This window comes from Melanerpes formicivorus, unplaced genomic scaffold (assembly GCF_026170545.1).
Source record: "Melanerpes formicivorus ecotype bairdi unplaced genomic scaffold, bMelFor1.0.p_v2 SCAF_3, whole genome shotgun sequence".
In the NCBI taxonomy this organism is placed as follows: domain Eukaryota; kingdom Metazoa; phylum Chordata; class Aves; order Piciformes; family Picidae; genus Melanerpes; species Melanerpes formicivorus.
Genome location: NW_027142355.1, coordinates 25,566,518 through 25,590,967, shown reverse-complemented (window position 1 = coordinate 25,590,967; position 24,450 = coordinate 25,566,518). Strand labels below are relative to the sequence as shown.

The 24,450-nt window shown below is 44.6% G+C and overlaps 1 protein-coding gene across 1 annotated transcript in view; it reads right to left on the bottom strand.

The window, feature by feature from the left end:
- Positions 1–24,035, bottom strand: part of EXOC4 (exocyst complex component 4) — a 517,764-nt gene extending 493,729 nt beyond the window's left edge. Inside the window, exon 1 of the mRNA XM_068169085.1 lies at positions 23,950–24,035. Coding sequence (XP_068025186.1) covers positions 23,950–24,032 — 83 coding nt within the window. The 5' untranslated portion in view covers positions 24,033–24,035. The remainder of the gene's footprint in view (positions 1–23,949) is intronic.
- Positions 24,036–24,450: the final 415 nt, after the last annotated feature.

Genomic DNA, 24,450 nt, shown 5'->3' with positions numbered 1-24,450 from the left:
CACATAGGACTGGTTCCACAAATGAGATGAGATTCCATTTAATTACTGCTGAAATTCAGTGTGGATAGCAGAGGTGAGATAAAGTCTTGTTCATCTTCATCAATGACCTGGATAAAAGGACAGAGTGGACTCTCAGTGACTTTGCTGATGATATCCAACTGGGGAGGAATGGCTAACACCATCAGGCTGGGCTGCTATTCTGTGAGACTTGGACAGGCTGGAGAGTTGGGTGGAGGGGAACCTCATCGAGTTCAACAAGGGCAAGTGTAGGGTCCTGCACCTGGGGAGGGATAACCGCTGCACAAGTACAGCTGCTGGATAGCAGCTCTGTGGAGGAGGACCTTGGAGTACTGGTGGAAAACAAGTTAACCATGAGTTGGAAAAGTGCCCTCAGGGGCAAGGCAGCCAGTGGGGTGCATGAAGAAGTGTGGCCAGCAGGTCTAGGAGGGTTCTCTTCCTACTCTACTCTGCCCTAAAGTGGCCACATGTGGAGTATTGGGTCTGCTTCTGAGTTTTCCAGTTCAAGAGATAGGGAACAGAATCCAAAAGAGCACTGCAAGGATGGTGAGGATACTGAAGCATCACTCTCATGAGGAAAGGCTGAGAGACCTGGGGCTTGGAGAAGGGCAGCCTGAGAGGGGATCTTCTCAATGCATATAAATATATAAAGGGTGGAGGTCACATGGATGAGGCTGGGCACTTTTCAGTGGTGCCAGTTATAGGATAAGGGGCAGAGGGTACAAACTGGAACACAGGAGGTTCCATCTGAACACAAGGAAAATCATCTTTGTGTGGATGCTGGAGCCCTGAAGCAGGCTGCACAGAGAGTCTCCTCTGGACAGAGTACAAACTTGCCTAGACTTGATCCTGAGCAACCTGCTGTGGGTGACCCTGCTGTAGCAGAGAGGTTGAACTAGATGATCTTCAGAGGTTTCTTCCAACCCCTACCATTCTGTGATTCTGTAGAACACTTTAGACAATGTATGAAGATGCACCAGCACACCAAGGTAAGCATCCAGTTAGCACATCAGCATTAAGCACACAGCATTTAGGACAGTGAAGTCTGGGCTCATGCTGCAGTAGATGAACACAAAGCATGTGCAAAAATACATATGGCAGTAAATATTCCTCCTTTAAAAGCTCTCAAAGAAGAATCTGCTTTCCTTATAACAAGCTGCTTATTTTTGCTAGAAGAATGTACTTCAGCACAGTTACACCAGCCATGGAGGTGTATCCTTCTTAGGAATTGACATGTTTGGGTTTGAAGCTAAACAGTATTGCTTGTCTCAGTAGTTGAAGAAAACATTGATCCTCCCCAACCTGCTTTATAGATTGCAAGAGTAGTGTGGATTGCTACAGACAATGTAGCAGCAGAACCAAACTAGCCTGTGTCATAGACTAGAAAAGTTTAGTTCTAATTAAACAGAACTCAGTTTCAGAATTCTCAATTTGAAGCACTCACTTGGATCCATCTGCAATGCCAGTAGTTTGTTACAACAGCTCCAAGATCCTTTCCCCAAGGAAAACGGAGACCACACACTTCCGCTAATGTTCAGAAAGTTCTTGCACAGCTCAGGCTTCCTAATAACTCCCAGACCCACCTGTAGTTTTTCAGTGGATAGAAATTGTGCTGCCTGGTTGTTTTTGTCCTTGCAATTGAGTTTAACCTGCTCTCTTATGGGGAGGAAAAAAAAACATTGCTAAAAACACTTGACATTTGCACAGGCAAAACACAGATGTTTATGAAGCCTGAGAGAGAGGTCACAACAGGACCTGTATCTTAGAAACCACGTCAAAAGCAGGACAGAACTAGAGGACATGGAAATCAAAAGCCTCAGAGTTACCACAAGCTTATGCCTACTGAAATAATGACCACATCAAAGTAGAAGTAACCAGTTTAGTTGTCATTTTGCTCTTTGCTTAGGTATGATAGATATTTGCTACCACCTTCAGCAGAATCAAGATGCTTTGGTGGAGGGCAAAAAGCAGCCCACCTGGCTGAGCACCACACACCTTCTCAAACAGTCTCAACTCCCAAGACCTCATATTTTAAAGCCATAACACAGCTTAAAAATATTGCCAACTCATAGTAAACAGAAGGGTAACAGGAATACAGAGATCTCAAAGCTCCCCACCATCCAACCTCACTTCAGGAACCTCAGGAAAGTAGCTGCTAATTAGGTGTGTTGGTTTTTTTTCCAACACTTCAAGAGTTCTCTGACTGATGAGCTTAACATAGCTGAAGCCCAGAACCCAACAGGGTAAAAGGAAGACAACAGAATCACTCTGCTGCTGTATAAAGCTTCGCCACACCCATAATGTCACCTAAAACAGAGAGGGTGTGAAGAAGCTTCTCTGCAGAGCTGCTAAGGCCAAGACTCTTTAGTGGAAAAAAGAAGAGACAGAGAAGATAGGACTGAGGCCTTCTGCAGAAGTCAGAAATGAGATGAATAATGTAAACCAGAGTTTTACCAAATGGTGCACTACCTGAACTAGTGCTGAAAACAAGAGACCAGTTTAGAAAAGGAGTTCACTTACACTTCAGGTAGTGAACTCCTCAACCTTTCCTGCAGCATTTGAGGCTCACAGCATCAGCAGGTTCAGAAAAAGGACTTAAATGTATTTACAGACAACAGGGCAGTGAAACAGTGAAAGAAACTAGCTGGAATGTGCCCTCCAACATCCCTAATTCAACCACTGCAGACACCAGGGAAATTGAGGCAATAGACACCAACAAGTAGCCAGCCCTGCCAGGGTTGTAAGGGACCTTGAAGATCATCTAGTTCCATCCCCCCTGCCCTGGGTGGGGACATCTTGCACTAGACCAGGTTTCTCAACCCTCTGTCCAACCTGGTCATGAACACTTCCAGACGTGAGGCGTCCACAACTTCTCTGGTCAACCAGTTCCAGTGTCTCACTATCCCCACAATGAAGAACTTCTTCCTAATGAAAAAGTCCATTCCTACCTTTTTTACCAGCCCCTTGCAGTACTGAAAGGCTACTATAAGGTCTCCCCAAAGCCTTCTGTTCTCCAGGATGAACAACCCCAACTCTCGCAGCTTGTCCTCACTGACAAGCTTCATGATTCTCCTATGGACTTGTTCCAACTGGTTCATGTCGCCCTTACATCTCAACAGAGCATTTCTTTGGGCTTGTCTTCTAGAATACTCCAGTAATGTAGACCATCTAAAGCTGAATACTGCTTTGGAGCTATTAGAGGTGATGTTACCTGACTCCTGCACACGTACAAGCAAGCTCACACACTAAGTGCCAACACGGGGCCTTCCCATCACCAGAATATTTCAGCATCCAAACCTTCCAGGAGAAGACAGCTATGGCCCATTCTTGCAGAGCTCCAACTGATATGTCCTCACCAAGGACAAGACTGGATTAACACCTCATTACATATTTTTCCAGTCTGTAATTCTAACCTGCAAGACTTGAATGCAAGTTTCAGGCTTTGCCAACTACCATATTCCATGAATTCCAGATGGCTCTGTTAGATTTCAAGGATTTAATGTTGTGGTTTTGAAGTAGTGCACCTATCAGCATCTGTAACTACAAAAAGGAGTGATGCCACTTGGAATCTGATACATTACCTGGAATACCTGAATTTCCTACCCAAGCCCCTTGTTACACAAGCCATTTCTTTCTCACTCTGCACACACACAAAAACAACAACAAAAAAACCCCCAGCAATGCAAGGAATGCTTAATATTCTAGAGATTAGATATGTTCCTGCTAACGCTGCAGAAAAGTAAGCCAAGGGCACCTTTGCTTGGTTCAGTGCTATTAAAATGTGTGGCGAGGAAGGAGAAAAGTCAACATGCTGTTTGCCAGCTAGAAAGGATCAAAACTGTTTGGGAAGGGAACTTTGCTGAGAAAACTTTGAAGGGGGAATTACAAACCAGGAGAGGATTATGAAAGAGTGATAAATATACATTAGACTTGTAGAACTCCCTGAAAACCAAAAGCATGCAAAACATGACACAAAGGAGGACTGTCGATTCAGATACTGAGTACATGCAGGTTATGAACTCAGTGGGGATCTCCAGTAGGTTCCCTCAGCAGTTCACTTTTTTTTTCTTCCCCCATTTCTACTTCTCTAAATGAGAACCACCTCCCTGGAAGACACCTGTCATTTCTGCTTGGCAGCTGGATGGCTGCATCTGCCTGTCTCATTAGCAAGAGCTCAATAGGATTAGAATAATTCCAACTGGATGTTAAGAGACATTTTTATGCTACAGTAAAACTAATTCATGAAGTCAAATCTCATTGACTTTTGATTTTACTTAGTTAAAAATACACATTACACAAATGCAAAGCATTTCATTCACTGCAGTCACTTCCACACGTGGAAGAGAGGATGAAGCAGACGATCAGACAATCCTTAGATCATTTTATCATGGGATGTACAGCCCTGTGTCCAGGGGCTGGGCTGGTCCCTAAGGAAGTGGGAGAGGCTCTCTATGAACCTTTCAGCCTTCCCAAAGAGAACAGAACAGGAAAAAAGGCAACTGATGGGTTGGGAAAGAAACTAAACCAGCTTTAGTGAAAATAATAACAATAAATGAAATAGATACAAGCCAGTATCAAACCCAAACACTGATGTCAATGATACTGTCACCACCGATGCTAGGCGAAGGCACTGGGGAAGTCCCAGACTGGACTCAACAGCAGATGGGAATGAGATTCAGGATTTGGAGTCCAGAACTGGATTAAGGAACTTGTGTACCATGATCAAAGGGAAAATGGTCAGAGTCCTTCTCACAGAGCAGCCATTGCAGAAGACCCTTGACTCTGGTGATCCTTCAGCTTTATACTGAAGATGACATCCACAGGATGGGATCACTTGCTGGTCAGTTTAGAATCACCTGTCCCATCCACTCCTCCCAGCAGGTGCCATCTCCTACTACATCCCAACATGGGACACAAGATGTAGCAGTGCCCTTCATCTGCACACAAGCAAGTCTAAGCAGGAGCCTTTCTGCAGCCCAGCCCTTGGCAGTAACTCTGCCTATCAGCATTGTCATTGCTAGAAGCAGCCTCTGTGCAAACCTGCCCTGAACTTCAGCAAGTGCAATTCCTGAGAAGAGCCTGAACTGACAAGCCAAATCACAGAGCAGAATTAGTTCTGTTCTGGCTCAAACCAGGACAACAGCACATTTCATACAAGAAAAACCTCCTCCTGAGGTCAGTGAATTCACAGCATCATGAGAGTAATAAAAACAGTCTATTGGGACTACTCATTTCAACAGAATTTGATCTGTAGATCACAGCACTTTTCATCTCCACTTTCTAGTATCAAGGAACTAGCACAGGGAGCTCTACAGCAGTCCTGAAGCACTGTCATTCTGCAAGACACCTAAACCCCCTGATACACAGTTCAAAGACAGGAATATCTGGTTTCCAAAGGTAAAAACATAAGAAATGTATTCACACTGATGAAATGTAATTGTTCTCTACCACTGCTGCAAGAGACTCTACCTTCGCAGAAAAGATGAACAATTTTCACAACTACAGAAGAATCTTCCTTCCTCTGCAGCACAGATTAAATGAACAATGCCTCTCAGACACACTGGCCCAACTAAGACCCAAAACCACGTTTCAACTTACTCTCACCTGTTGCTTTAAAGCAGCCACAATCACAGAATCCCAGTGGTTGGGAAAGACCTTCAAGATGATCAAGTCCAAACATCTAACTCTACAAGAGTGACTACTACACCATATCCATTTCAGGCTGCAGCCACCACAAAAATAGAGCAAATCAAAATATTGGGAGGAAAGATTCCTGACTTATGGATGCCCACCTATAAATGACCAACACAGTATGGAAGCATCTGGAAAACTCACTAAAGTAATCAAAACTTGCTTTTCTCCACAGGCCTTAGTGGCTTCCTCTGAGCAGCAAAATTAAATGCTCCTCTCATCAAAACACAAAGAAGCTTTGTGAAATACACACACCATCTGAAGATGAGCCAGCTTGTAGCCAGGTGGCCAAGAAGGCCAACAACCTCCCAGCCTGCATGAGCAATAGTGTGGCCAGCAGGACTAGGGCAGGGATTGTCCTCCTGTACTTTGGCACCGGAGAGGCCACACTGTGAATACTGGCTTCAGTTTTGGGCCCCTCACTCCAAGGACATTGAGGTGCTGGAGTGGGTTCAGAGAAGGGCCTAGAGAAAGGGTGAAGGGTCTAGAGGAGCAACTGGGGGAACTAAGATTGTCTAGCTTGAAGACAAGGTTGCAGGAAGACCTTCCTGCTCCCTCCAACTGAAAGAAGGCTGGAGCCAGGTGGGGGGCAGTTTCTTCTCCCAGGTAAAAAGTGACAGGATGGAAGGAAAAAGCCTCAAGTTGCACCAGGGGATGTTTAGGTCAGGCATGAGGAACAACTTGTTCTCCAAAAGGGTTGTCAAGCTCTGGCACAGGCTGCCCAGGGCTGTGGTGGCATCCCCATCCCTGGAGGGTTTTAAAAGCTATGTAGGCATGGTGGTGCCGAAGGACATGTTTTAGTGGTAACCTGGCAGTTCTGGGTTAATGGTTGGACTTGGTCTTGGAGGTCTTTTCCAACCTTAATGACTATGAAAATGCAACACATTAAGTTGGGGTAAAATAAACTTTTTCTAAGAAACTATCTGTTGCCAGGAAGAGCTAACACCAGCAGATTCCCCACTCTATAAAACAAGTTCCTCTCACACTATGGAAGTAATGTTGGCTACCTCTTGTGTTTTGACAAATCACTGTTTTTCACAGACCTACCCAAGACACACAGATGCCTGAACTGCAGAATTACTACACTTTATAGCACTACTTAATCTCCTCTGTAAATTAACTTCTGCAGTGTGATACATTCATCTGTGCAGGAAGTATAAAAGACAAACCCTCCAGTATTCAAACAGTACAAGAAAAACCAGGTAGATGTGAAAGGACAGAAAACAAGCCATAATTTCTTCATGAGCTGACATTTCTTACACTGTGGTGAGGTGAAAAGATACAATGTTTACCAAGCTATTCAACAGCAGAAGAAAACAAACAGCATTGTACTAAACATCATGCAGCACAAGATAACTACAGAGGTACAGAAATGCTCTACAGAGATGACCAGCTGCAAAACTATGAAGCAATTCACCTTCCCTCCTAATGTGCTGTTTTTGCACTTCAAACACACTCCAGCCCCAGAAGATGATTTAACATCACGGCTTCCAGCACCACAGAAAGCACACCATCAGCTGTGATGTCAAGGAAATGCACAACAGGTTCCTTTGCTCAGTCCCTGTAGCAATGAGCCCAAAGCAAACTGAAAACGACCACAAGAGCAGTTACAAAGAAATGTTCTTCCTGGGGCACCTCATGACACTACAACAGAATCCCAGCATGAGAGGGGTTGGAAGGAACCTGGGGAGATTGTGCAGTCCAACCCCGCTGCTAAAGCGGTCACCCAGAAGAGGTTGCCCATGATCACAATGTCCAGGCAGGTTTGGAATCTCTCCAGAAAAGGAGACTCCACCTCTCTTGGCAGCCTACTCCAGGGCTCCACTACCCTCACAGCAAAGAAGTTTTTCCTTATATTTAGGTGGAACTTCTCTGTTTCAGTTTGTGTCCAGAGGCCCTTGTCCTGTCACTGGGCACTACTGAAGAGTATCTGGCTCCATCCTCTTGACATCTAGCTTTCAGATATTGATCAGCATTCAGAAGATCCCCTCTGAGTCCACTCTTCTCCAGGCTAAGCAGTGCCAAGTCTCTCAGCTCCAGTCTCCTCAGCATCTTTGTAGCCTCTATTGACTCCCTCTGGTAGTTCCCTGACTCTCTTTAACTGGGGAGCCCCAAACCAGACATAATACTCCAGATGTGTCTTCACTAGGGCAGAGGGGGAAGAGAATCTCTCTTGACTTGCTGACCACACTTCTTAATGCTCAGTTAGGAAAAAATTTTGCAAAGCTAGAAACAGGCTGCTTGACATGGAGATGGGTTTACCACATCCGGTCCTACTGGTGTACCTCTGTCTGAAGCACCAGAGAAACAGCTCTGTTCTCTCCTCTTTTCTTCTGCAAGAGCCAACAACAGAAATAAGCCAGAAAGAAATCCATGAATTTGAGCTCCAAATGCCCACAGTTCAAACCTGGTTTCTTCTGCAAATATGCTTTATGTCCTTGCACTATACAAGCAGTCTTCTGAACCTGAATTCAGGTTGTGTTCCACATCACTCCTGCTTCATTCAGCAGTACCTTGTTGCTGCCTTGCCTTCATTAGAGTGTTTTTTTCTACCAAATCCTTCATTCAGTTTCCCACTTGTGGCAAAAGGAAGTTAGCAACAACCTTTAAGACTATCCATTTACAAGCAACAACCTCAAAATTACATTTCAATCAGAAATTAGATTTGAGGCTCAAAAGAATTCTGTTTACATGGAGAAGTCTCATATTTGCCCACACAGTTCATATCATCAAGGGCTTCGGTCTGCTTTCTAGGGCAGGTCAGTACTTTCTTTTGTCAGCTCCCTGTTATCTTCCTACCTGTCCAATAAAAGGCCAAGAAAATCAGATTGTCTCAATTTTAAGAGAAAACTGTTAACTTTAATGAACAATAAATGTTTCATTGCTGCAAATGTGGTTTTTCTGATGCCTTCAGCTAAGCTGGGTAGATAGCTAGCTGCCTGCCTGTTCTACCTACCTTCAGGCCAGCCCTGTTAAGTATGATTACTGCTAAGCTAGGGATAGTAAATGGAGTCTTAATTATCCATTTCTTGACTGGAGGTTTGGTTTCAGAGGGAGAACACTGCAATAACAGCATGTGGGCATTATGCTTCTGTAGCATTTTTTATTAAACAGAATTAGAAGAACAGATACTGGATGGAAAATGCAAATATAAGTTCAGAAAATTAATCCTAAATCAGTGCCTGCAGCACATTAAAATATTCTGACAGGAGACGAGCATGCAAGTCCCTGCTGCTTTTGACCATTGCTGCTAGGCACCTTGGTGGGCTCAGTGCTGATCAATATCTAAAGGCCAGCTGTCGAGAGGATGGGGCCAGACTCCTCTCAGAGGTGCCCAGCAACAAAACAAGGGACAATGGGCACAGACTTGAAGGCAGGAAGTTCCACCAAAACATAAGGAAAAACTTCTTTCCTGTGAAGGTGCTGGAATCCTGGAGCAGGCTGCCCAGAGAGGTTGTGGAGTCTCCTTCTCTGAAGAGATTTCAAAGCCACCTGAAGGCAATCCTGGGCAACCTGCTGTGAGTGACCTGGCTTTAGCTTGGGGCTTGGACTAGATGATCCCCAGAGGTCCCTTCCAATTCCTACCACTCTGTGATTCTGTATCCCTGTAGAGCCTCTCTCCTTCCACCCCACAATACTAGAGATAGATACTCATGGTTGAAAGCAAGAGTGCTGCACAATGCAGAGGTGCAGCACGGAAATCCAGGAAGAATCCTTGTTTACTTCTAGATCAGGTTTCTTGAAGCCTGCAATTCACCTGCCTTCATTCAGCACCACTTATTCAAATGAAGACACTTATTAAAAAACAGTGGGAAAAACCAATAAAAATAATTTAAAAACGCACCAAAAACAAACAGAAAAGGTAAACTGATCAAACGTAAATGTTTCTCATCAGATCAGGAAAAAGAACGTTTTAGTGAAGCGCAACTGAACCAGGCGCTGACTCACTGGGGGAATCAAACAAAGCACCAATTTGAAGAATAGAATAGAATAGACCTTCAAGATCATCATGTCCAACCTATCACCCAACACCACCTAATCAACTAAACCATGCAACCAAGCACCCTGTCAATTCACAGTAAGCTCTCTGCCACCTGCTTCTGCTATGCCCTGCATCACATCACACAACTTATTAGGCCTCCCAGCTCCTCCCTGTAAAACATCTTTGAAGATACAGTGAGACAGTTAGTTTGTGGTACCAACTGCAACAACACAGCTTGACTGAAAGCTGGTCTTGGTGGAAGCTAAGCCTGCATTTTGAAGTGTCACTAAACTACAGAACTCACTTCTCTTGTGACCTTTTCCCCCCTTAAAAAACTCCAAAAATCTCTTCAAGAGAAGCTTCTAAACTGCACACTGAAAGCATTGGGCAAAATCCAAATGTTAAGGGCTCCACTACCATCCAACACCTCTGAGGAAATGGAGGAAGCTTTTCAATATTTAATAGTTTGAGTAGGAGTTAAACAATAATTCTTTACTGCCCTCCAACATAAAAGAGACATAGACCTGCTGGAGCAGGTCCAGAGGAGAGCCACAAAGATGATCAGACGGATCAAGAACCTCTCCCATGAAGACAGGTTGACAGAACTGGGGTTGTTCAGCATGAGGAAGAGAAGACTCCAGGGAGACCTAATAGCTACATTTCAGTATCTGAAGGGGACCTACAGGAAGGTTGGACTGTTTAGAAGGGTTTGTGGTGATAGGATGAGGGGCTGTGTCAGTGAAGGTTTAGGCTGGATGTTAGGAAGAAGTTCTTCACGCAAGAGTGATTGCCCATTGGAATGGGCTGCCCAGGGAGGTGGAGTCACCATCACTGGAGGTGTTTAGGAAGAGACAGGATGGGGTGCTTGGTGCCATGGTTTAGTTGATTAGATAGTGTTGGATGATAGGTTGGACTCAATGATCTCTGATGACTTTTCCAACCTGGTTAATTCTATTCTATTCAATAATAGTTTGAAACTGGAGCAGAGTAGATTTTGATTAGACATTAAGAGGAAGCTCTTTACAATGAGGATGGTGAAATACTGGAACAGGTTGCCCAGGGATGTGGTTGAGGCCCCATCCCTGGAGACACTGAAGGTCATATTTGACGTGGCCCTGGGTAGCCTGATCTAGTTGGAGGTCTCCCAGCTCACTGCAGGGTGGGTTGGACAAGATGACCTTTGAGGGTCCCTTCCAACTCGCTGCCATCTCTGTATCTGTGAAATCTGCAGGCACTACGTATGAGTAGTGCTATAAAAGCACACCCAAATAGGTTATGTAACCTTATCATATATGTACTGGTTTCACTCCAGGCAATAAGATCAATAATACAGCACTAAAATTACCAAAATTACCCTTCAGGATGGACAATTTAAAGAAGGTTTATTTATTTCTTCCCCATTTTACTTCACCAAACATAAACCAGTGTGGTAGTTTTAGGCTATGCCTTTAAAGTTTTTCCACAGATCTTGAACAGAAAGTAGTAAAATGGAAATAAATCACTATTGGGTGGAAAGATAATGGACTTAAGCTAATAATGTAAACAATTTCTCGCTGTTCTCACCTCTTCACTCTGGGAGATACTAACTTTGTGCTTCTGCTTGACCTTGGCTGCATTGTTTTGTCTAAGTTCTGAGGTCTCTCTCTGCTCCTTTCTCTTGTCCCTTTTATGTAGAGGGGGGAAGGGGGGGGACAAGAAGGGACTAGCTATTAGCTTCCCTTGGTCTTTGACTAGGGGATCCTTGTGCTGTTCATTAACTGCATATACCTGTAAATATTGCATATTTTGTACATATTCATTGCATTTCATTGTAGGTTGCAGTTTTGCTTGTAAATACAGCTTTCATTTGCTTCCAACTGAGCTGGTCTGGAAAACTTAAGGGGGGGTTGGGGAGGGGGGGGAAATTTTCAACCAACCACAACAAAACAAACCTCTGCAAGGTACAGGAAAAACACAATCAAAGCAGGGCCTTAGCAAACAGGCAATTTTTTGTCCAGCAAAGGATTTATGGAGTTAAACGAAGAAAGCAGTTGCCTCAAGCATCAAATAATCATTTAAGCAGAGCACTGTGGATGTCTAGAAAGACCCATCTCCTCCCTGCAGGAAACTGCTGCAACATGCCAAGGAGACATTAAAAAGGAAAGAAAAGGGTAAAACAAGAAAAAAGGAGGCAGAGGAAAAAGAAAGCTATTAGAATCTTGTTATTTTTCATAAGGCATCTCTTGGTGATGACCATGGCCGTGCCCCCAATACAGTGTTTGCTTTCTCAATTTGGTTTAAGCCCTTGTGATCATTACTAGATGTTTGCAGTGCAGGAACACACAAAGGGCAACCACACAGCCACCCCATCAAGAGACACTGCTCAGACCAACAGCACAGGCTCCTTGTGGGAGGAAACCTAATATACAAGAAACAACAACAGGTGAATAAAAGATAAGAGGTCAGGATGCAAAGAGAACAAAAAAAATACTCAAGATGAGAGAAAGCATCTCTCCACATCTCAGCTGCCCAACAGAAGCAATCATAACCAGACAGTTACTCAGACAACATCAAGTTGTAAATTACCACAAGAGATGCAGCTATGACTTTGAACTGAGACTTGTTGGGAGGATCAAATGTCAACTTCACAGATCCACTGAAGATGCTCTCCAAGAATAAATACTGTGGGATAAAATGCACTACTTTGTTACTATCTTTTCACAGAATCCCAGCATAGGAGCAGTTGGAAGGGACCTCTGGAGAGCTATCTCAATCCCCCTGCTAAAGCAGGGTCACCCACAGCAGGCTGTCCAGGATCAATGTCCAGCTGAGTATGGAATCTCTCCAGAGGAGGAGATTCCACCAGCTCTATGGGCAGTCAACTCCAGCACTCCATCACTCCCAAAGTAAAGAGCTCAAGTGAAGCCTCCTGTGTTGTATTTTCTACCTGTTGCCCCTTGCCCTATCACTGGTTACCATGAGACAAGCCCAGTCCCTTTACATGCATTGAGAAGATCACTCAGTCTTCTCTTTTCCAAGCTAAAGAACCCCAGGTCTCTGATCCTCTACTTGCATGAGAGATGCTGGAGTCCCCAAGTGACCCTTGTGGCCCTCTGTTGGACTGTCTCCAGCAGTTTCCTGTCCTTAATGAACTGGGGAGCCCAAAACTTGGCCAGAACATATTGATACCTCTGCTAAAAGGTGTCAAGGGAAACAGAGCCTTACACAATGGTCTAACCCTGATCATTTCAAGGACTGGGCTTTGTAGTGGGAAAGTAAAGCAACACACAAGATCAAACAGGCTTTTTGAATATGTTTTCCAAAGGGACCTTGCTTTTCTAGAAGCCTCTGAGTTAAGCAGTGTAAGATGCACAAGTGAGGACAACAAACCCAGTCTTTTCTGAAAACCAGGTGTTGGTTGGGTGATTTGTTTTGTTTGTGTGGGGTTTTTTTAGTTTCTTTGGAGTTTTTTGTTGGTTGTGGGGTTTTGTGTTTGTTTGGTTTAGGTTGAAGTTTTCTGTTTATTTGGGTGGGTTGGTTTGTTTGTTTCTTGTTTCTTACCCTAACCTTTATTTGTATGGGTGTGAAAATATCCTGCGTAGGAAAAAAGCCTGTCTAGAAGAGTTCAGCAAATATTGTTCTACTTGATTTGCCATCCCACCCTGTGAGACCTTACAAGCAGTTACATTTCAACACAGCACAAAGAGACAGTTCTGTCAAGCCCCCGGGACAAGAACAGCTGTACTTCAGCTAACTGTCTACATGGCTCTCTAAATTTCCAGAGGTTCATAAAACTAAAAGGACTTATTTGACTTTTATAATTGAAAACTGATGTCTTTAAGACAAGTCCCAAATGGGGTGATCTACAGCTTCCAGCACTGTTTAACCTCAAAGTATATCATGTAATGATACACATTTTGAAGCCTCTGTGGAGTCTCACTGAAACCATTGCAAAAGTGGGTTCCATATGAAATACAGCCAGCAGTCAGGGGGTGGGGGATGAAATCCAGAGGGCATTTAAAAGTCTAACTTGGGAGCAACATGTTGAACATTTTCTCACTGCTTTCACAGGTTAGTTGCTGGTTCCTATGAAATTCTGGATTTGAGGGAATTAAAACATTCAAGAGCAAACTACTCCCTTCATGTAGACAGTGAAGTGCTAGAAAGGTGGTCCAAAACTGCAGCAGACAAGTCAATAGGCATAAGAAGTGAGGAATCACTGTAAACTATTAAATTTTAAAGGATCTTTCCTCTAAAAATAAAGAAATAAAGCATGAGGCAAGAAAATTCCATCCTCACCAAGGGGAATGCAAAGTGCCCAGCCTCCAGAGGAGAAGATCTCCATTGTGTAAACAAAGTAGTAACTCCCTCCTTCCCTCTAAGAAAAGGCAGAACCGAGTCTCTTCAAGATGGTGTTAAACACACAAAGCAAACAGTCTTCCAAAACATTTTCCTCCTTTCCTTACATTTCATTAATCTTTCATGTCCCTGACACAGTTGGTTAGAGAATTTTCAACAGAAGTCGAGCTTTTTATCATTGAGGACTTGCAGATGTACACAGGTTGAGCAGCCTACAGCCACCTAAACATATATCCTCAGGAAATTCTTTATTTGGCTAGATTAACCAACCCCTCAAATTTCACCATGCCAATACAAACAATGCAAGTATAGCTGGTGATCAGCTCATTTCTGAAACTGCTGCACTGCAGCCATTGCAGATGACAGCTTCAACAGAAGACATCACACCCCTTCAAGATGGCTCCATCAGCAGTGCATTAAGATGAAAAAACAGCCCTGCACATAGGCAAAGTCCCAACAACACCAGCTACACACTGCCTTCCACCGTGGGAAAAGGATGCAGAGAAAAGAAAGATCCATGAGATGCCAGTGCCAGTATCACAGTAAAACTAAGGTTGGAAGAGACCTCGAGGATCATAGAGTCCAACCTATCAACACAGACCCCATGACTAGACCATGGCACCAAGTGCCACGTCCAATCTCCTCTTGAACACCTCCAGGGACAGTGACTCAACCACCTCCCTGGGCAGCACATTCCAATGACAAACGACTCGCTCGGTGAAGAACTTTCTCCTCACCTCGAGTCTAAACCTCCCTTGGTGCAGCTTGAGACTGTGTCCCCTTGTTCTGGTGCTGGTTGCCTGGGAGAAGAGGCCAACCCCTTCCTGGCTACAACCACCCTTCAGGTAGTTGTAGAGGGCAATGAGGTCACCCCTGAGCCTCCTCTTCTCCAGGCTAAACAATCCCAGCTCCCTCAGCCTCTCCTCATAGGGATTGTGCTCAAGGCCTCTCCCCAGCCTTGTTGCCCTTCTCTGGACACATTCAAGTGTTTCGATATCCTTCCTAAACTGAGGGGCCCAGAACTGGACACAGTACTCAAGATGTGGCCTAACCAATGCAGAGTACAGGGGCACAATGACCTCCCTGCTCCTGCTGGTCACACTACTCCTAATGCAGGCCAGGATGCCATTGGCCTTCTTGGCCACCTGGGCACACTGCTGGCTCATATTCAGGAGGCTGTCGATCAGTACCCCCAGGTCCCTCTCTGTTTGGGAGCTCTCCAGCCACTCCGACCCCAGAGCAGCTGCCAGAGCAACTCAGCTAACACTCCATTGTGCGAGAACCTGTCTAAGACTATCTTCACATACAGGAGACCACAGGTAGTAACTCTCTACCATTTTATTTGTAATTAACTTTAGATCGAAAACACTCAACACAACTATTATGGGAGTTAACATATCTGAGGAGAAAACTGAGGTCCTAAGGTTGAGTATTTTCAAATCTGCAAGAGCAGAGGCTAGAAAATGCTACTTAGACCTGACACCTGGATGATTAAAAGACTAAAAGCATTTAAGGAGCCACTGGCCACCCTCCACTATGAATCAATCCATGATACCACACCACATCACAACAGCAGCCCTGCCCGAAGCACCAAGAGGCTTTGGACAATTCCTTATCAACCTGAATGTTTCAACATTGTACCAGAATGAAGAGCTGCTGGAAGCAGCATCTTGTAAAGGTTTGAAACCACAGAATTTGTAATCATCTATCAAGAAAACCAACTCTTTCTGCATCCTAGCTAGGGGTAGGCTGAACTCCAACTCTGCACAGCGCATTCTCTAAGGCTAAAATAAAAGCTAAAGTACCCTGAGCCTTTCACAAGACATGGTCACACATATTGGGTGGGGCTTTGGTCTAGCAGAAGCCTCAGCTCATGGTAGAGGGGTTGAGATTAGATGATCTTTAACAGTCTGTTCCACCCCAAACCATTCTGTGATCCTATGATATTGTCCTTTCACACATGGTTCTGTATTCACACACCCCCTGACCTGCTGTTGCTGTCTGTATCAAGCTAAAGTTAACAATTCCCAAAGACAGATACAGGTGGTGCATCATCCATCTCTGAGGGTCCTTACATAAGGGCATGAATCTGTTGGAGAGTGCCCAGAGGAGGGTCACAAAGATGATCAGCGGGTTGGAACACATCTGCTATCAGCCTGTCCTCATAGAATCGGCACATAGAAGCACATAGAAGAAAAGGTTCCAGGGAGACCATACCATGGCCTTTCAAGATTTAAAGGGGCCAAGAAGAAAGCTGGGAACAGATGTTTTGGCATGGTCTGTTGTGACAGGACAAGGGGTGACAACTTCAAATAGAAATATTAGGTTTAGATTACATATGAGGAAGAAGTTATTTACTGTGAGGGTGGAGGCACTGAGGCCCAGAGAAGTTGTGAATGCCCCCTCCCTAGAAGTATTCAAGGGCAGGCTGGACGGGGCTTTGAATGACCAGGTCTAGTAGGAAATTTTCCTGTCCACAGCAAGGGTTGGAACTAAATTACCTTTGAAGTCCCATCCATTCCAAACCATTCTATGATTCTAAAACCATTTCAGGAAAATTTATCTTTTAAAACCACATTCTGCTATGTATAATTTACTCTCAATGAATTTCTGAGCTGCTTGTAGAAGAGCCTCTACCTTTGTAACACTGAAAAATACCACTAAGCCATACAAATGGTTTTAAAGAGACCATTACAGTACACACAGATCAGAGTAACTCAGCTTTATTCCTTGCAGCAGCTATTTCCCACATGTAATAGTGAGGGCAACGGCAATACATCTGTCTTTCTCACTCTGCATCACAAACTAGAATTTCATTTCTATTGCTGCAGACAGAAAGAGAGGACCAAATGCCAGGTCATTAGTAAGAATCCATTTAACAAAGTCCACTGCAAATGTAATGAAAATAATGGGCCAAAAAAAAAAAAAAAAGCATTAAAAAACTCCACTTGTAGAAAAATAAAATATGGTCAGGGAGGGGGTTTTTTTAATGCTTACAATTTCAACTTCTGCAGAGATGAAAGTAGGAAGTGTACTACATCTTGCCTCACTTTTCCTTCTCCTTGACATCTGTCATATGCATTTGCCTGCGGAAAAGCTTAGCACAAAGATTTCAGTGAGGTCTTGCAGAGTCACTGCTGAAGTTTGTTTTCTCCCAATTAAAGCAGCTATTAAAAGAGCTTAAAAAAAAATAGCAACCTTTAATTGGAAAGAAAAACACCTCACAGTAAATAAAAGGCAGACACATTCACCAATTAAAAATCTGACACAATCGCTCAAAAAGAAAAGGGGAGAAAAAAAGCAGCAAAGCATTTGCTAAATGCCAGGTTGCTTGTTCCAGAGCACAAAAGCTGCTTCAACCAGCTCCCAACAAAACAAAAGGTTAAGAAAAATCAATATACACGTGTTTGTCCTCTGAAGGATACCAAAAAAATATTCCCCAACTCATCCTCCACCAGAGGAGCAGAATTGCCTCCATTCGCTGCACTCTCCTTCCAGTATCTGAAGGAGACCTACAGGAGAGTTGTAGAGGGACTTTTTACATGGAGTTACAGGATGAGAGATGATGGCTTCAAGCTGGAAAAAGCCTGATATAGATTAGACATCAAGAAGACATTCTTCATGTGAGGCACTGGAACAGGTTGCTCTGAGGAACTTGTGGAAGCTACAATCCTGGTAGTGTCCATAGCCAGGTTAGACAGGGCCTTGAGAACCTAGTCTGTAGGTGGTGTTCCTGCCCACGTCAGGGAGGTTGCAACTAGGTGGTCTTTAAGGTCCTTTCCAACTCAAACCATTCCTATTCTTTCCCAAGGAATTGCCAAAGCTCATGTAATCAGCATTAGACTCCTACAACAAAAGCTCCTGGTTTCCAGTGACAATACTTTGTCCTTACAAAGAACCTTTTAACAAACTCGAAGATTCCTATTCCTCCATGAAAGAATTAACATGTTTTGAAAGTGTATGCGCTGAGGCATGAGTGCAAATGTTGAGCTTTCAACTGTACAGCAGAAGCATAGGACAGAAGCTGTCAAGTCCTGACACCTAATATCCAATCCCAGGAGGTATGTCTTCTCAGAGCAAGTAACACTCATTTCTTCTCAGCAATGTGAGGACAACAGCAAACTGAAGATACAGTCATATGCCCTAAAGGCACAGAGTAAAAGGAAGAAGACTCCCTCAAGCTGCAACAACAGTAAGGGTTTTTAATAGTAGACTTTGCAAGCACTCATTAAGCTTCCCAAATACTCTTCCTTTATGAAAAGATTTATTGCTATGAACAAACACTCCATTTCTCCTCAAGAAGAAACAAGAGAGAAACTGTGGTCAAGAAGCCTTTGTAAGCCAGTCTAACGCAGCTCCTGCCTCTTTCTGAACAGAGCAGTCCTGTCCTCAGGCAGTGCTGCACATGGTTCACTCCTGACAGTCTTCCTATAGGCAGGACAGGCAAAGCACCAAGTACTGAATCCAGCACATACAGGTTTTCAATATCCCAGGAAAGCTGGTGTCCTCATACTCCTATAACATTGAGTAGGAAACAACAGCTGCATCACACCATAACACATGCCACCTGTGGGCTGCAAGGTCAGTTTGGGGTTGGTAAACAAACTGCACTGCATCCATAGCTATGTACAGATTTTGAAGCCAGTGAGATGTACTCACAGAATTATTTTACTTGGAAGAGGTCTGTAAGATCATCAAGCACAACCGTTAACCCAGCACTACAAAGACTACCACTAAACCGTGTCACTCAGTACCACATCTAAATGGCTCCAGGCATAGGAACTCCACCACTTCCTTGGGGAGCCTGTTCCAGGGCTTGGCAATCCTTTCAGGGAAGAAATTTTCCCTAACATCCCAACCTAAACTTGTGCTAGTGCAACTCAAGGCCATATCCTTTTGATTTGTCCTGTGTTACTTGGGAGAAGAGATCAACTCCCAGCTTAATACAACTTCCTTGGAGATTGCTGTATGCCACAAGCATCCCAAGAGGAGACCCAAGCTAAGTGGCCTGCTATGTGGACACAGTAACTCTGCTCAAGTCAGGGCCACAAGGCAGCACAGATATCAGCACTGCATAGCTTGGGAAGCAGAAATCACCCCCCTGGAGCACACAGCCTTAGCAGGGTTACCATCACCCAGCAGATCCTGGGTCAGCTCAAACACCACAATTTTGTCTTCAGTTTAGTGCTCTACCAGGTGGCACATCTCCTACTCAGTGAACAACTTCCGAATCAGCCCATAATTGTGGCTGCCTTTATTATCTGTTCTTGGCCACAATCAGAAAACCAAGGTGAATTCCATTAGTACAGGAACCTTCCTACAGGAAACAACTCCCAAAGAACAAATGTGTTCTCCAGCACAACAGGAAAAGCTGACATTTCACAGAGACAGAAAAAAGACCAGAAGCAGAATGGTGTTTCCTGATAGGTCTTCTTACAACCCAGAACTTTCTGCATTCAAAGCTCCTGAAAAGCAACACTAAGGACAACTCAAATATTTAAACTACACCATGACTGCAATGAACAGTAATGGAAACCTATACTGCTACACTGAACTGGCTGGATGGCCGAGCCCAGAGAGTGGTGGTGAATGGTGTCACATCCAGCTGGCAGCCAGTCAGTAGTGGAGTCCCCCAGGGATCAGTGCTGGGCCCCATCCTCTTTAACATCTTTATTGATGATCTGGATGAGGGCATTGAGTCTATCATCAGTAAATTTGCTGATGACACCAAGCTGGGGACAGGAGTTGATCTGCTAGAGGGCAGAGAGGCTTTGCAGAGAGACCTCAACAGGCTGGACAGATGGGCAGAATCCAACGGCATGAGATTTGACACATCCAAGTGCCGGGCTCTGCACATTGGCCACAACAACCCCATGCAGTGCTACAGGCTGGGGTCAGAGTGGCTGGAGAGCAGCCAGGCAGAGAGGGACCTGGGGGTGCTGGTTGATGGTAGGATGAACATGAGACAGCAGTGTGCCCAGGCAGCCAGGAGGGCCAATGGCATCCTGGCCTGCATCAAGAACAGTGTGGCCAGCAGGAGCAGGGAGGTCATTCTGCCCCTGTACACTGCACTGGTTAGGCCACACCTCGAGTACTGTGTCCAGTTCTGGGCCCCTCGGTTTAGCAAGGATGTTGACTTGCTGGAACAAGTCCAGAGAAGGGCAACGTAGTTAGTGAGGGGCTTGGAACACAAGCCCTATGAGGAGAGGCTGAGGGAGCTGGGGCTGCTTAGCCTGGAGAGGAGGAGACTCAGGGGTGACCTTATTGCTCTCTACAACTACCTGAAGGGGGGTTGTAAACAGGCAGAGGTTGGTCTCTTCTCCCAGGCAGCCAGCACCAGAACAAGAGGACACAGTCTCAGGCTGCGCCAGGGGAAGTTCAGGCTGGAGGTCAGGAGGAAGTTTTACACAGAGAGAGTGATTGCCCATTGGAATGGGCTGCCCGGGGAGGTGGTGGAGTCACCATCGCTGGAGGTGTTCAGGAGGAGACTTGACAGGGTGCTTGGTTACATGGGTTAGTTGATTGGGTGGTGTTGGGTGATAGGTTGGACGTGATGATCTTGAAGGTCTCTTCCAACCTGGTTTATTCTATTCTATAAATGCATATAATTAACTTTCCTGAAGCAGCAGCCCCCCAATTTTATACCAGAGCCTTGTCTTGTCCTATCACTCTTCCTTGAGAGGAAGAGAAACTGACCTATCTCACTACAACCTCCTTTCAGGGAGTCGTAGAGAGGTACTTCCATAGCATCCTTTTTTCCAGGCTGAACAATCCATTCCCTCAGCTGTTCCTCACAAGAGTTGTGTTCTAGACTCCTCACCAGCTTTGTTGCTGATCGCTGGACAGGCTCCAGCATCTCAATGTACTACTTGGAGTAGAGGGCCCAAAACCAAAGCCAGTATTCAAGGTGTGGCCTCAGCAGAGGTGAGTACAGGGGGATGATCCCTGTCCTAGTCCTCCTGGCCACACTATGCCTGATCCATGCCAGGATGCTGTTTGCCTTCTTGGCCACCAGGGCAGGCTGTCCAGGAAACCTTAGGTCTAGTATTGGAAAACAGTAAAATTATTCAGCCTCTTGCAAAGGAGAACTACTGAGCTTGAGTAACAACAGACAATCACACTAAATAGATTTTGCAGGCCTAAACAATGTTTCTGTTTGAAAGACACAACTGTCTTTGCTATAACCAAGTAAAATACCACAATGCTTGAGGAAGCTCCTCTGGATTTGTTTACAGAAGAACACAGGCAGAGTTTTGCTACTTTTCATACATCGTTTCCTTTTATGAGCCTTTCACACAGCAACAAGAGAGAAATAAATAACCAGGGAAACGCGAGTGTAAAGGCACAAGGATTGCTAGAAGACTCCACACGTAAGTGTTTTGGAAATAAAACTATCAAAGAAAGAAAACTTTGCTACATTTCAAACTCAGAGCTTACTGTTAAGATTTTCACATTTTTTTCTGCAGGTGAGTAAAATTGTAGGGCAGATATTTAACCCACCCAGGTCCTCATTTCTTTGCAAGGGTAACTTCTGACCACACAAGACACCAAGAGATTTCACCTGTTTGCTTGGGATGTCTACCCTCACCTGAGCTCCTCTACAGAAACAACATATAGAAGAAAAGTTATTTAAATTCCTTTCCACACCACTTGCTTTTTGTATGCAGCTAACCCTAAGAAACAGGAATTTTATTAACACGACACTTTTTCCTTCCTTTGCAATCAGTTCTGCTTTCAGGTTTTCATGGTCCGGCTCAATACAACACTTCAAGCTCTGCAAAGACTCTGTGTATCCAAAGCAAGCTCTAATTAAATTCTGGAAGTTGAGTTACCAGGCTGTTCTAGTGAATAGTTTTAATTTCATACAGCTGATAACCTCAGTGTTGTACCTAAACACCAGCACTGAACTAGGCAAGGTGTCCAGTGCCTGTAAGCCAAAGAATATTAGACAAACATCATTTCTTATTTCCAGAACACAGTAACATGAGCACACTCTCATTTTATATTATGAATTAAGTAAGCCCAGACTTACTGAAATAGAGATCCAAAAGAAGAGTCTTAAAATACTTTTGGAAATTATAAGAAACATGAAACAAAAAGTAAGTAAAAGAAACACCACCACCCCACCCCCTGAAAAAAAAAACCCAAACCACCCTGCAGGAAATGTTTCAGGAATCAATACCTTTATATTACTCATTTTCCAGTGTCTACTAATTGCTGCATATTCTCTAACTTCAGGTTCTCAGCCATAACTTGCCATGTTTGCCTCTCAAACTTACTTATATTCGAGGCTAATAAAGAAACACTAAACACAACACACTTCAAATTCCCACTCTTGAGCCTTATCCCAATGTAAGTGCCCAGCAAAAACTCAAGATCCAGGTGAGAAGCTTGCATTTCATTTAGGTTTTCACAGATAACCATGTCTTTATCATTCAAACAGTCCATGTGAACTCAGTAACAATTGGACCCATGGGCCTGAAAATAAAACTAGCATGAAATCCACCCATTGTAATAGTCACATACTTGGGTATTAGCTTCCCCCTTTCAACACTTGTAGTATACAAAATAAAAGGCTACTTAATTATACTCATACCACTGTCATATTTCACAGTTATGTGAGGTCATACCAATAGGTACTTTTCCCCATCACCATACATGTATACATGGAACTCCAACCTAAACAAACCTGGATTTAAAACTTTTTCTTATACAACTAATGAAGCACACAGGCTTGAACTGGAAAATCAGGCACCAGAGTCTGCATTAAGCATCACCTCTCATTCATTGGTCGGTGTGATTCTTTGTTACTTACTACCACACAACTCCAAGAATGCAGTCACTACCCAGCAAAGGCTGAGCAGCTCTGTGAAGCCGCTCTCTTTTCAGAGCCACCACCTAGCTCAACTTTTGCAAGATCAGTCTGCAGAATTATGAAGCAGAATAGAACTCTGGCCTAAACATTACCCTTCAGAGAGGATTTTAAAATCACAACATGGATCTGAAAAGCCCAACAAGTCCTAGACACAGAACTATTGCTACAGTAACTTCTCCAGAGTCACGGAATGACTAGTTTCTGGCAAAGATATTGAATTTGAAAGTAAAATGTTAAAGTTCATTACAGCTCACAATATTATACTGCTATGATTGCTTGCTGTCCACGCTCCCTTTACAGCGTGTACATAAGGTGAACATTTAAAAGCTTCAGTATGGGACATCAGCTGCCAACCTACCGGTTATAAACAGCATAAAAGTCACAAACCCTTGAAGGCAGCACAGAGCAAAACCAGTGAAATGCACTCAGACCCTTCCTTTGGCTCCAAGCATATCAAAGAATCATCCTCCAGCAGATGAAAAGAGTTTGGGGACAAGGGCAGACAAAACTCAATAGTTTAAACATGAGAAGATACAACTGCTTTCTTTTCATCTCCCACAAAATGGTTAATCTGAGAAGCTGCCCTTTTCCTATTATAACATTCTCAAACAGGATGGAATCTGCACACGGGATTTCCCAGTCCTACAGCTTTCTCCAGCCAGCCTTACTGTGCTGCTGTGCATTTATGGATGGTGAGCGACTACGAACTGTAGAGCAAGAAAAAGACAGTACCTGACTCTCCTCATACAGCATTAAAAGAGTGCTAAGTGCTGGCCTTACTCCTATGATTCCAGGATAGAGCAATGTAAGGGGAACAGAAAGGAGTGAAAGAGACAAGGCTTGAGGACAGCAGGACTGTTCCAGCACTGAAGCTTCCCTATCGCTGCCAGGGCCCTAGAAGAAGCCAAAGCTCGGAAGGCCCGGTCCGGAAAGGTCCCTACAAAACCCTGGATAAACCCCAGGTGTGCACACAGCGCCCAGAAAAGGCCTGCGGGCAGGACGGGAGGCTGCAGAGCGGGGCCGGGCCACGCCGCGCCACCCCTACCTGATCACAGAGATGAGCAGCCCCGAGGGGTCCTTGCTCTTGCTCATGGTGCTCCGGTAGCGACCTGCAGCCTCGCCCGCCATCTTCCAGCGACCTAGCCGGTGCGCCGCAGCCAATCAGAAGGCAGGAGGTGGGGCCGTGTTTGCCTGTGACCCAATAGAAGGTGAAGGGGCGGGCCGCGGGGCGGGGCAGAAAGGCGCTGAGCTGCCTGTGGCGGCGTCGCGGGGCATTCAGGGAGTGGTAGTTTCAATGGCACCGACGGGCTCCAGACCGCGCTGCTTGGAGCTGTCAGCGACCCACCGCCAAAGACACGCTTCCTCCTTCGAGAGGGGCTTAACGTTGAGGTAAACGGAGAAATTACAGACCAGACAGGATACAGGGTGTTGTGTGCAAAAGTCATAGAAGCAAAGAATGGTTTGGGTGGGAAGGGACCTTTGCTTTAGCTGGAGGTTGTGTAGGTTTGGGTGGGAAGCTCACCTCGTTCAAGAAATCCTTTCTCCC